At 38.2% G+C, this 12,054-nt stretch overlaps 1 protein-coding gene across 2 annotated transcripts in view; it reads right to left on the bottom strand.

Annotated features, from left to right (window-relative positions):
* UTP4 (UTP4 small subunit processome component) overlaps nucleotides 1-12,054 on the bottom strand; it is a 32,876-nt gene that overhangs the window by 20,047 nt on the left and 775 nt on the right. The window contains exons 2-5 of one of the 2 annotated variants that reach the window (XM_033844783.2): nucleotides 11,261-11,421; nucleotides 8,704-8,895; nucleotides 2,975-3,059; nucleotides 1,242-1,331 (exon numbers count right to left, since the gene is read on the bottom strand). In XM_033844783.2, the coding sequence (XP_033700674.1) occupies nucleotides 1,242-1,331; nucleotides 2,975-3,059; nucleotides 8,704-8,895; nucleotides 11,261-11,419 (526 nt within the window). In that variant the 5' untranslated portion in view covers nucleotides 11,420-11,421. The remainder of the gene's footprint in view (nucleotides 1-1,241; nucleotides 1,332-2,974; nucleotides 3,060-8,703; nucleotides 8,896-11,260; nucleotides 11,422-12,054) is intronic. The other variant, XM_033844785.2, reaches the window with a different exon arrangement.

The raw sequence follows: 12,054 nt of genomic DNA on the forward strand, positions 1-12,054 counted from the left end.
GAAACCTTCAAGGAGATAAAAGTGATAGAAAGAAAACCAGATGTGGGAATTCCCTGGCGATCCAGTGGTTAGAACTTGGCACTTTCACTGCAGGGGCCCAGGTTCAATTCCTGGTGGGGGAACTAAGATCCCGCAAAAAAACCCAAAACAAACTAACAACAACAACAAAAAACCAGAAAAAAAACCCAGATGTAGCTGAACCTAAATCATACAACTGGAAGAATGTGGAGATGAATTAGTGATATATATATATATATATATATATATATATATCTCAATCTCACACACACAAAAGAGAGAGACAGAGACAGACACTCAGCATTAACAAAAAGCATACAGGAAAGGAAAAGAAATTTACTATGCAAGTTGTATGTATATAGTCTAAGAATAAAAACATCAACTGCTAATCTGAACAAAGTTAGAACATAACCATACTGGGAGGATCAGGAGGAAATATTGCTACATGTGGCAAAGGGCAGAGAAAGAGGGTTAAATAGTGGAAGTCAATAAATAATAGGCTAAAACTGAAAAAAATAAAGCATTTTAAGCATACTATGTATAGCATAAAGATAAATACCAAAAGAATTAGCTAAGAGTTGCAGGTGGCTGCCTTTGAGGAGTGGGAGAAGGGATATAGGGGGACTCCTGCTTTTTTGTAACAAGCCTTAAGGAATTCTTTGACTATATGCATATATAACTGATAATAAAAAACTTGCTCAAGCACTAAGGAAAAAGAAAAAGGCAACGTGTCTGCCCTGTGTTTCCTCTCATCTTAGCGGGGAGTAGACACAGCCACCTAACAAGTTGAAGTCAGTCTCCTCACTGAAGGAATCCATCAGCCAATTCTCTAGGCCAAGGACAGAGGAAGCACGTTGTTCTCTATCTTTCTGATCTCAAGTCTCACCAACTATGTTACCAAGATCTTACATTCCTCAACTACAGACACCCACTTTTACAAAGAACTGGTATATATAAATAGGTATTCTACTGATTGCTCATAGTAAATGTCTCACTGGTTGAGGGCAAATTTTAGTGTGAATTCTTATGATGAAAAATACTGTATTCCACTGAAGAACCAAGATTCCCCTAAAAGCAGCAGTAGTAATCCAAGAAAGAAGTGAAATTCATGGTGACATCTCAGAAGGTTCATGAAAGCATAAGGTCACAAGCTCTTGGAAACCCAGAAATGTGGCTCTGACAAACAAGACCCACACCCCAAATGAACTGAGAAAAACAGTCACCTGATTTGACATCAAACACACTAATGTAGTCTATGGAGCCAGCTGCAATGTGTGTACCAGCGGGATGCCAGCTGAGGCTCAGGATTCGACCTTGGGAGTTGTACAACAAAAGAGAAAGTGACATACACATAAATATACAGCAAAGGGTAACTGAGTTCTCCTTCCACAAACATCTACAGGGCTAGCGTTCTATAGTCTTAAAGTTCATCTACTGCGCTCTTGCGAAGGACTGTTTTATAACAGGTGAGGGACAACTTTGCCCTGGGACCCACGATGACATATTTGATACTTACTTTTAATAATGGATAAATGGTTGATGGGAGTGTAGATAAGCACAACCTTTTGAAGGTGATCTGGTAGTAACCTAACAAAATTTAAACGTGCAAATTTGGCATGGTAATTGCACTAGGAATTTAACAAAAAAGAAATATTTACAGGAATGCCCAAGTGTATATAAGAATGTTCATTACAGCACTGGCTATAGTAGTAAAAACAAAATTAATATCCATCAATAGGAGTTTGGTTAAATAAATTATGGAACACCATAAAATGAAATGCCATGCAGACTGGCATGACTGACACAGAAAGATGTCTGTGATACATCAAATGAAAAACTAAGCTGAAAAACAAGTGCAAGCACTCCTGTGAATGTATTTGTCTATCTGAATATACAAAAAAGTCCAGATTAATTCCAAAATGTTGCCTACAGAGTGAAATGAGACACTTATTTTCTCTTTCACACTTGGCTAAATGCATGAAATTTTTACCAAGCATTATATCACCTTCGTAATTAAAAAAAGAACACCCAGGAGATATTAAAAACAAACAATACAGGGATCTGATTAGCAGAGGATAGACATTACTATTGGATACAGAGAACACATCAGACACTACTCTCTAGAAAAGGAGTCAGGGTGGGACAGGGAGGGTGGGAGGGAGACGCAAGAGGGAGGAGATACGAGGATATACGTATATGTATAGCTGATTCACTTTGTTATAAAACAGAAACTAACACACCACTGTAAAGCAATTATACTCCAATAAAGATGTTAAAAAAAAAAAAAAGTGGATAATAGAAAAGGAGTCAGCAAACTATGGCCCAAAGGCCAAACTGGGGTCACCACCTGTTTTTGTAAATGAAGTTTTACCAGAGCATAACCATGAGCATTTGTTAAGTATTATCTAGGGCAACTGCGGTGCTATAATGACAAGAGTTGACAGAGACTATAGGGCCTGCAAAGCCTACAATATTTACTAGCTGGTGTCTTCACAGAAATAGTTTGCCAGGCTCTGTTCTGGATGTCAGTGTCAGTCGGTCCAGGTGGAACAGAGGCAATTGTTTATAAAATTCCCCCATTCAACTTGAAAGTACTAGCAGAACTGAGAACCACAGCTCCTAAAGAAAAATCCAAGTTCTGAGACTTTATGCACATTTGTTAAAACTTCACAAAAATAAGTGAGAACTAACAAACTGATTTACACAGAAACACTCACTTTCCTATTTTGGATTGCTAGCTTCCTGTATTATTACTTAACCAGGCAATCATAGCTATGCTACACAACGGAGAGGACCTGAGCTAAGGACAGCATCTAGCACATACGCTGCACTCACAGAAAGTTAGCATATACATAAAATATTACCTGGACCCATGGGAAAATATCCCATCTCCAGTGGCACAGAAATATAACTTCTTGTTAAGACTACTCACTGCCTCACCACAAATAACCCTTACTTTTCTGACGATCAAAATTTCTTTCAAACTGGATTTTGTCTGGGGTGATCTGAAATAGTTTCACAGATCCATCTTCGCAGCCAACCTATTATGGAAAAGGGGGTAGAAAATAAAGAAAGCATTTTATAGAACTAAATATATACATTTCCTCCTTCAAGCTAACACTTGTTCTGAAAGAGATAAATAGTTTGTGAGAGGGAAAAAGTACTGGTACCAAGAAACTGGTAGTGTGTTCCTGGCAGTCTTCATGTCCTAGCCAGAAAGCAGGCCAATTAGGGGCACAATTCCTGAATAGGACATGGAGGAGAAACAGGATTTCATAGCATGTCTCTGCTGGACACCCATGGCCTAAATAAAAGACCCATTAACTGTGTCACCTAAATGGAGATACGTCAAGGTATTACAAAATAGTACAAATTTTAAAAAAATCATAAATCCATCACAAAAAACTAAATCTCTGCAAGTACCCAGTCTACTGGTAAGAATGGGGGGGGGGGAGTCTTTCCATTGTCTATATGTACCACATTTTCTTTATCCATTTGTCTGTCGATGGACATTTAGGTTGCTTCCATGACCTGGCTATTGTAAATAGTGCTGCAATGAACATTGGGGTACATGTGTCTTTTTGAATTATGGTTTTCTCTGGGTATATATGCCCAGCAGTGGGATTGTAGGATCATATGGTAGCTCTATTTTTAGTTTTTTAAGGAACCTCCATACTGTTCTCCATAGTGGCTGTATCAATATACATTCCCACCAACAGTGCAAGAGGGTTCCTTTTCTCCACACCCTCTCCAGCATTTGTTTGTAGATTTTCTGATGATGCCCATTCTAACTGGTGTGAGGAGATACCTCATTGTAGTCTTGATCTGCATTTCTCTAATAATTAGTGATGTTGAGCAGCTTTCCACGTGATTCTTGGCCATCTGTATGTCTTCTTTGGAGAAATGTCTATTTAGGTCTTCTGCCCATTTTTGGATCGGGTTGTTTATATTTTTAACATTGAGCTGCATGAGCTGTTTATATATTTTGGATATTAATTCTTTGTCCATTTATTCTTTTGCAAATATTTTCTCCCATTCTGAGGGTTGTCTTTTTGTCTTGTTTATGGTTTCCTTTGCTGGGCAAAAGCTTTGAAGTTTCATTAGGTCCCATTTGTTTATTTTTGGTTTTATTTCCATTACTCTAGGAGGTGGATCAAAAAAGATCTTGCTGTTATTTATGTCAAAGTGTTCTTCCTATGTTTTCCTTTAAGAGTTTTATAGTGTCCAGTCTTACATACAGGTCTCTAATCCATTTTGAGTTTATTTTTGTGTATGGTGTTAGGGAGTGTTCTAATTTCATTTTTTTACATGTAGCTGTCCTGTTTTCCCAACACCACTTATTGAAGAGACTGTCTCTCCATTGTATATCCTTGCCTCCTTTGTCATAGATTAGTTGACCATAGGTGCGTGGGTTTATCTCTGGGCTTTCTATCTTGTTCCATTGATCTATGTTTCTGTTTCTGTGCCAGTACCATACTGTCTTGATTATTGTAGCTTTACAGTATAGTCTGAAGTCAGGGAGTCTGATTCCTCCAGCTCCATTTTTTTCCCTCAAGACTGCTTTGGCTATTCGGGGTCTTTTGTGTCTCCATGCAAATTTTAAGATTTTTTGTTCTAGTTCTGTAAAAAATGCCATTGGTAATTCGATAGGGATCGCATTGAATCTGTAGACTGCTTTGGGTAATATAGTCATTTTCACCATATTGATTCTTCCGATCCAAGAACACAGTATATCTCTCCATCTGTTGGTATCATCTTTAATTTCTTTCATCAGTGTCTTAATAGTTTTCTGCATACAGGTCGTTTGTCTCTCTAGGTAGGTTTATACCTAGGTATTTTATTCTTTGTGTTGCAATGGTAAATGGGAGTGTTTCCTTAATTTCTCTTTCAAATTCTTCATTAGTGTATAGGAATGCAAGAGATTTCTGTGCATTAATTTTGTATCCTGCAACTTTACCAAATTCATTGATTAGCTCTAGTAGTTTTCTGGTGGCATCTTTTGGATTCTCTACGTATAGTATCATGTCATCTGCAAACAGTGACAGTTTTACTTCTTCTTTTCCAATTTGTTCCTTTTATTTTTCTTCTCTGATTGCCGAGGCTAGGACTTGCAACACTATGTTGAATAATAGTGGTGAGAGTGCACATCCTTGTCTTGTTCCTGACCTTAGAGGAAATGCTTTCAGTTTTTCACCATTGAGAATGATGTTTGCTGTGGGTGTATATGGCCTTTATTATGTTGAGGTAGGTTCCCTCTATTCTCACTTTCTGGAGAGTTTTTATCATAAATGGGTGTTGAATTTTGTCAAAAGATCTTTCTGCACCTATTGAGATGATCCTATGGTTTTTCTGCTTTAATTTGTTAATATGGTGTATCACATTGATTGATTTGCGTATATTGAAGAATCCTTGCATCCCTGGGATAAATACCACTTGATCATGGTGTATGATCCTTTTAATGTGCTGTTGGATTCTGTTTGCTAGTATCTTGTTGAGGATTTTTACATATATATTCATCAGTGATATTGGTTTGTAATTTTCTTTTTTTGTAGTATCTTTGTCTGGTTTTGGTATCAGGGTGATGGTGGCCTCATAGAATGAGTTTGGGAGTGTTCCTTCCTCTGCAATTTTTTGGAAGAGTTTGAGAAGGATGGGTGTTAGCTCTTCTCTAAACGTTTGATAGAATTCACCTGTGAAGCCATCTGGTCCTGGACTTTTGTTTGTTGGAAGATTTTTAATCACAGTTTCAATTTCATTACTTGTGACTGGTCTGTTCATATCTTCTATTTCTTCCTGGTTCAGTCTTGGAGACTATACCTAAGAAATTGTCCATTTCTTCCAGGTTGTCCATTTTATTGGCATAGAGTTGCTTGTAGTAGTCTCTTAGGATGCTTTGTATTTCTGTGATGTCTGTTGTAATATCTCCTTTTTCATTTCTAATTTTATTGATTTGAGTCCTCTCCCTCTTCTTCTTGATGAGTCTGGCTAATGGTTTATCAATTTTGTTTATCTTCTCAAAGAACCAGCTTTTAGTTTTATTGATCTTTGCTATTGTTTTCTTTGTTTCTATTTCATTTATTTCTGCTCTGATCTTTATGATTTCTTTCCTTCTGCTAACTTTGGGTTATGTTTGTTCTTCTTTCTCTACTTCCTTTAGGTGTAAGGTTAGGTTGTTTATTTGAGATTTTTCTTGTTTCTTGAGGTAGACTCGTATAGCTATAAACTTCCCTCTTAGAACTGCTTTTGCTGCATCCCATAGGTTTTGGATCGTCGTGTTTTCATTGTCATTTGTCTCTAGATATTTTTTGATTTCCTCTTTGATTTCTTCAGTGATCTCTTGGTTATTTAGTAACATATTGTTTAGCCTCCATGTGTTTGTGTTTTTTACGTTTTTTTCCCTGTAATTTATTTCTAATCTCATAGCATTGTGGTCAGAAAAGACGCTTGATATGATTTCAAGTTTCTTAAATTTACTGAGGCTTGATTTGTGACCCAAGATGTGATCTATCCTGGAGAATGTTCCGTGTGCACTTGAGAAGAAAGTGTAATCTGCTGTTTTTGGATGGAATGTCCTATAAATAACAATTAAATCTATCTGGTCTATTGTGTCATTTAAAGCTTCTGTTTCCTTATTTATTTTCATTTTGGATGATCTGTCCATTGGTGTAAATGAGGTATTAAAGTCCCCCACTATTATTGTATTACTGTCGATTTCCTCTTTTATAGCTGTTAGCAGTTGCCTTATGTATTGAGATGCTCCTATGTTGGGTGCATATATATTTATAATTGTTATATCTTCTTCTTGGATCGATCCCTTGATCATTATGTAGTGTCCTTCCTTGTCTCTTGTAACTTTCTTTATTTTAAAGTCTATTTTATCTGATATGAGTATTGCTACTCTGGCTTTCTTTTGATTTCCATTTGCATGGAATATCTTTTTCCATCCCCTCACTTTCAGTCTGTATGTGTCCCTAGGTCTGAAGTGGGTCTCTTGTAGACAGCATATAGATGGGTCTTGTTTTTGTATCCATTCAGCAAGCCTGTGTCTTTTGGTTGGAGCATTTAATCCATTCACGTTTAAGGTAATTATTGATATGTATGTTCCTAGGACCATTTTCTGAATTGTTTTGGGTTTGTTTTTGTAGGTCCTTTTCTTCTCTTGTGTTTCCCACTTAGAGAAGTTCCTTTAGCATTTGTTGTAGAGCTGGTTTGGTGGTGCTGAATTTTCTTAGCTTTTGCTTGTCTGTAAAGCTTTTGATTTCTCCATGAATCTGAAGGAGATCCTTGCCGGGTAGAGTAATCTTGGTTGTAGGTTCTTCCCTTTCAACACTTTAAGTATATCATGTGACTCCCTTCTGGCTTGTAGAGCTTCTGCTGAGAAATCAGCTGTTAACCTTATGGGAGTTCCCTTGTATGTTATTTATCGTTTTTCCCTTGCTGCTTTTAACAATTTTTCTTTGTCTTTAATTTTGGCGAATTTAATTACTATGTGTCTCAGTGTGTTTCTCCCTGGGTTTATCCTGTATGGGACTCTGCGCTTCCTGGACTTGGGTGGCTATTTCCTTTCCCATGTTAGGGAAGTTTTTGACTATAATCTCTTCAGATATTTTCTCTGGTCCTTTCTCTCTCTCTTCTCCTTCTGGGACCCCTATCATGCGAATGTTGTTGTGTTTAATGTTGTCCCAGAGGTCTCTCAGGCTGTCTTCATTTCTTTTCATTCTTTTCTCTTTATTCTGTTCCGCAGCAGTGAATTCCACCATTGTGTCTTCCAGGCCACTTATCTGTTCTTCTGCCTCAGTTATTCTGCTATTGATTCCTTCTAGTGTAGTTTTCATTTCAGTTATTGTATTGTTCATCTCTGTTTGTTTGTTATTTAATTCTAGGTCTTTGTTAAACATTTCCTGCATCTTCTTGATCTTTGCCTCCATTCTTTTTCCGAGGTCCTGGATCATCTTAACTATCATTATTCTGAATTCTTTTTCTGGAAGGTTGCCTATCTCCACTTCATTTAGTTGTTTTTCTCGGGTTGTATCTTGTTCCTTCATCTGGTACATAGCCCTCTGCCTTTTCATCTTGTCTCTTTCTGTGAATGTGGTTTTTGTTCCACAGGCTGCAGGTTGTAGTTCTTCTTGCTTCTGCTGTCTGCCCTCTCGGGGCGGGGGAAGTCTTAAGTCTGTGCTCAAAAATTTTTTGAGAAACACTGGAAAAACATGGTTCCACAGGTTGACTTGTAGAAGGACCTATCAGAAGTTTAGATATACTAACGTGTGCTGTGAATCTACAGAAGGATTTAGTACGCCGTATTTCTGAAACAAAACTTATCATAAAACACAAGGCACAACAAAACAAAAGACAGTTTCTACATCTCCCAATTCCAAAGAACACAGTTTGGGAAATGCTGAACCAAACTGAAACCTCTGGTTTCATAAATGAATCAACAAGGTCCAAAGTAGCAGCAGAAAGAGTGCCAAAGGACAAGCGAGTTTTAAATCCCCAACAAGAATCCCAATCTTGTATCTCGTATTGGAATCCAGATACAATTGCTTGCTTGGTTGCTGGAATCCAGCTCAGAGTGGAGTTGCTACATGCTATAATACAATTTCACCTTCCTATGAACATAAGGAAGCAAGTTTAAGTGGGCAGAAGAGAAATCTTGGTTTGAATTACCAATAGTTGCTTACTGACCAAAAGTTGAGAGCCATTGGGGCTGGCAGCCATGCTCCAAATGGGTCCTCCAAAGGCATCCATAGCATACTTGATGTTTAACGCCTGCAAATCATACTCAATAATCTCTCCATTGAGTCCAGCACTAAACAGTCGCTGTCCGTTTGCCCAGCACAGAGCTTCTGTAGCCCGAGACTCATGACCTGGGAAAAACTACAGAAACACCATAACTTTTCAACCCACCACGAATTCATCAGCTACTAGCACTGAGTGGTCACAGGCAAAAAGGTGAAAATCAAAATGCCTCTCTAGAAACAACTAGTGTGGGGTTTTACACTATCTGAAGATCATGTTACTGATATTTTCATTTTTTTCAGGTTCACATTTTAGTTACTTATACAGTTGGTTTTGTTTCTTTTACTAGGACTTGTTCTGCAAAACCTTTTTAGACAATAAAGTTTCAGACAATCCAGTTTGTATCTGATGTATCTAATTTTTAAAAATCATGGCAATTATCTTGATTGAGTGATAATTTCAAAGGTGTACACATGTCAAAAGTTACCAATACATACACTTTGAATACACGTTGCTTACTGTGTGTCAATTTCACCAATTAAAAGCTGTTTAAAAAATTAAACAAAGGCAGCTCACTCCAGCTTTTCATTCAAGTCTCAGATTTCTAAGTGTTTTCTTAGCACTCAAAAAGCATTCATACTATCAAGGAATTTTATTCTTTTTTTTTTTTTTTTTTTTTTTTTTTTTGCGGTACGCGGGCCTCTCACTGCTGTGGCCTCTCCTGTTGCGGAGCATAGGCTCCGGACGCGCAGGCTCAGCAGCCATGGCTCACAGGCCCAGCCGTTCCACGGCATGTGGGATCTTCCCGGACGGGGGCACGAACCCGTGTCCCCTGCATCGGCAGGCGGACTCTCAACCACTGCGCCACCAGGGAAGCCCAGGAATTTTACTCTTATATCTGCTTGATACAAAAGGGAATGAGGAGGTATAATTTTTCCTATCTGAACTTGAAAAGGCAAAATATTCATTAATTAAGTGGCTTGCCCAAAGGGCCAAAGTCAACAACATGAAGAGAATGTGGGTCTCCTTACTCCTAGGCACTACTCTTCACTCTCAGAGATATAATGTTTTCTTGTTCTGAGAAACAAGCTCTTGTTCAGAGCTAAGCAATCTTCAATACCAGGGAAGGGAACATAGAGAAAGTGGAAGACTAGACTGAATTAATTGTTCAAAAAAAAAAAAAAAAGAAAACAGATGGGAGAGGAAAATAAGAGGTACTAGGTAAAGACCAGTTGACTTATTCATTCAACATGTATTAACTAAGCAGTGTCTTTGTCCTAGGCACTTGCTAAATGTTGGGGATACAGCCATGAATATCACTGACAAGGTCCTTGTTTTCATAAAATTTGAAGTTCAGCAAGGAAGAAGACATTAAACAAATATATATGAACTATTACATAATTCCAATTATCGTAAGTGACAAGAAAAATCACAGGATGCAACAAGCATGTACCATAGCATGTTTTTCATTCTATGGAATGTGACTACTTTGTGGTGACCAGCAATTTCTTAACTCCTATTAGTGCTTCAGGGATCAGCTCAGTAAGTCATCTCTTTCCAGGAATCCTAAACACACCTCATCAGAGAAGGCACCTCTCCACTAAGATTCTATGCCTCTGCTTAGGTCTATCATAAAATTTGCCACACTGTTTGCAAACTGTATACTCACCTTTCCCCCACTGGATTTTGAACTCCTTGAAGGTAGGGCCTCTGACATTCATCTTAATGCCTAATACTTGCCACTCAGTCATTTAGAAACATTTACAGAGTGCCTAAATTCCAAGTACTAAGTTGCTGGGCACTGCATTCATTCATTTTTCCTTCTATTCATTTATTTCATGGTGCCTATGGCATGTAAGGCACTCAGTAAATGTGACTGGAATTATTTTATTGCATTTGAAATCAGTAATCACTGCCTTTGAAAAATATGCTGCTGTAACAGCCCTTTGCATAAACCCAAACAGTACTTTACCTAATTTAAAATCTTTATTCCCAAATATAAGGCATATAAATCTACCTTCTCTCAGACAGATGAACTTAGGAATCCATCTTCCTGATATTACATCACCAAAATGTTTGACATTAAAATGTCTCATCATTTTTTCTGAATTGACAATGAAATGGGTACTGACACTTATAGCAGGAAATGCCACTTTACCAAAGTTACAATGGTGCAGAGACTGATATGAAGCAATGGTCTTGACAATTTTCCTTCTTATTTTGCCCAACAGATCTAGCAAACCTCAGTTTCCAAATGACAGTGAGCACCACAATTCCTAGGTAGGATCTTTCTAACCAACATCACACAGATCAAACCTCTAAGCGCATCATTCAGACAAGAGATCGCATATTTGTTATGTGGTTCTAAACAACTCCGGAGAGAGTGGGGGAGAGTTACTATTCTTTTGATTTCTTTGAATACAAAAAACATAGATTTGGCAGAATTGAACTTAAGAAAAAAATTAACATCAAATACACCAAATCAGGCTCCCAAATGACTTACTTTCTCCTGAAAGTAGTTTGCTGACAAATTATAAATTTCCACAGTGCCATCTGTTCGTGAAACAGCCAATCTGTTTGACTGGTTATTGTAAGCCACACAGCGGATCCCTGATGGAACATAATTAAAGAAACGTACTCGATGGACCTTAAATTCACCCATTCCTAGGGGGGCAAGAAAAGAATCATTGTTAAACAGCAGTATGTCACACCTCATGTTTCTTATTACCACTATTCTAGGTGGAAGACTCCAACTATATTTCATCGACGTTCATTTCTATTTTTTTTCACTTTTTTTTTTGGAGGGGGCCGCGCCGGGCAGAATGTGGAGTCTTAGTTCCCCAACCAGGGATGGAACCCGAGCCCCCTGCATTGGAAGTGCCGCTTCTTAACCACTGGACCACCAGGGAAGTCCGATGGAGGTTCATTTCTAAATATCCAACTAATGATGCTTTCATGGCCCATACAGAATCTATCAAACAGTCTCCAGAAGCTCAGGATTCTTCAGCAACAAAATAAAAAGATCAGCACATACAGCATCACCCAGACTGCCAGCAATCCTGACAACTGCCTGAAGGAAGTGGTCCAGGAAAAGAGGGGTGAGAATTTAAAACGTGATCTTAGAGCAAAAGACTGAACATAACCTCATTCTCTAACTGGGAGTGCGCACTTGAAGGGAGTCACATGGAGCTGACCGGATGTATTCGAGGCAGAACTAAGGTCTCCTTTGTATTTTGTGTGTGAGGTTTCTGGGGGTGGGGGTGGTGGAGAGGAGGATAAATACCACGACCACTCTAA

Source organism: Tursiops truncatus, chromosome 19 (assembly GCF_011762595.2).
Source record: "Tursiops truncatus isolate mTurTru1 chromosome 19, mTurTru1.mat.Y, whole genome shotgun sequence".
Taxonomy (NCBI): domain Eukaryota; kingdom Metazoa; phylum Chordata; class Mammalia; order Artiodactyla; family Delphinidae; genus Tursiops; species Tursiops truncatus.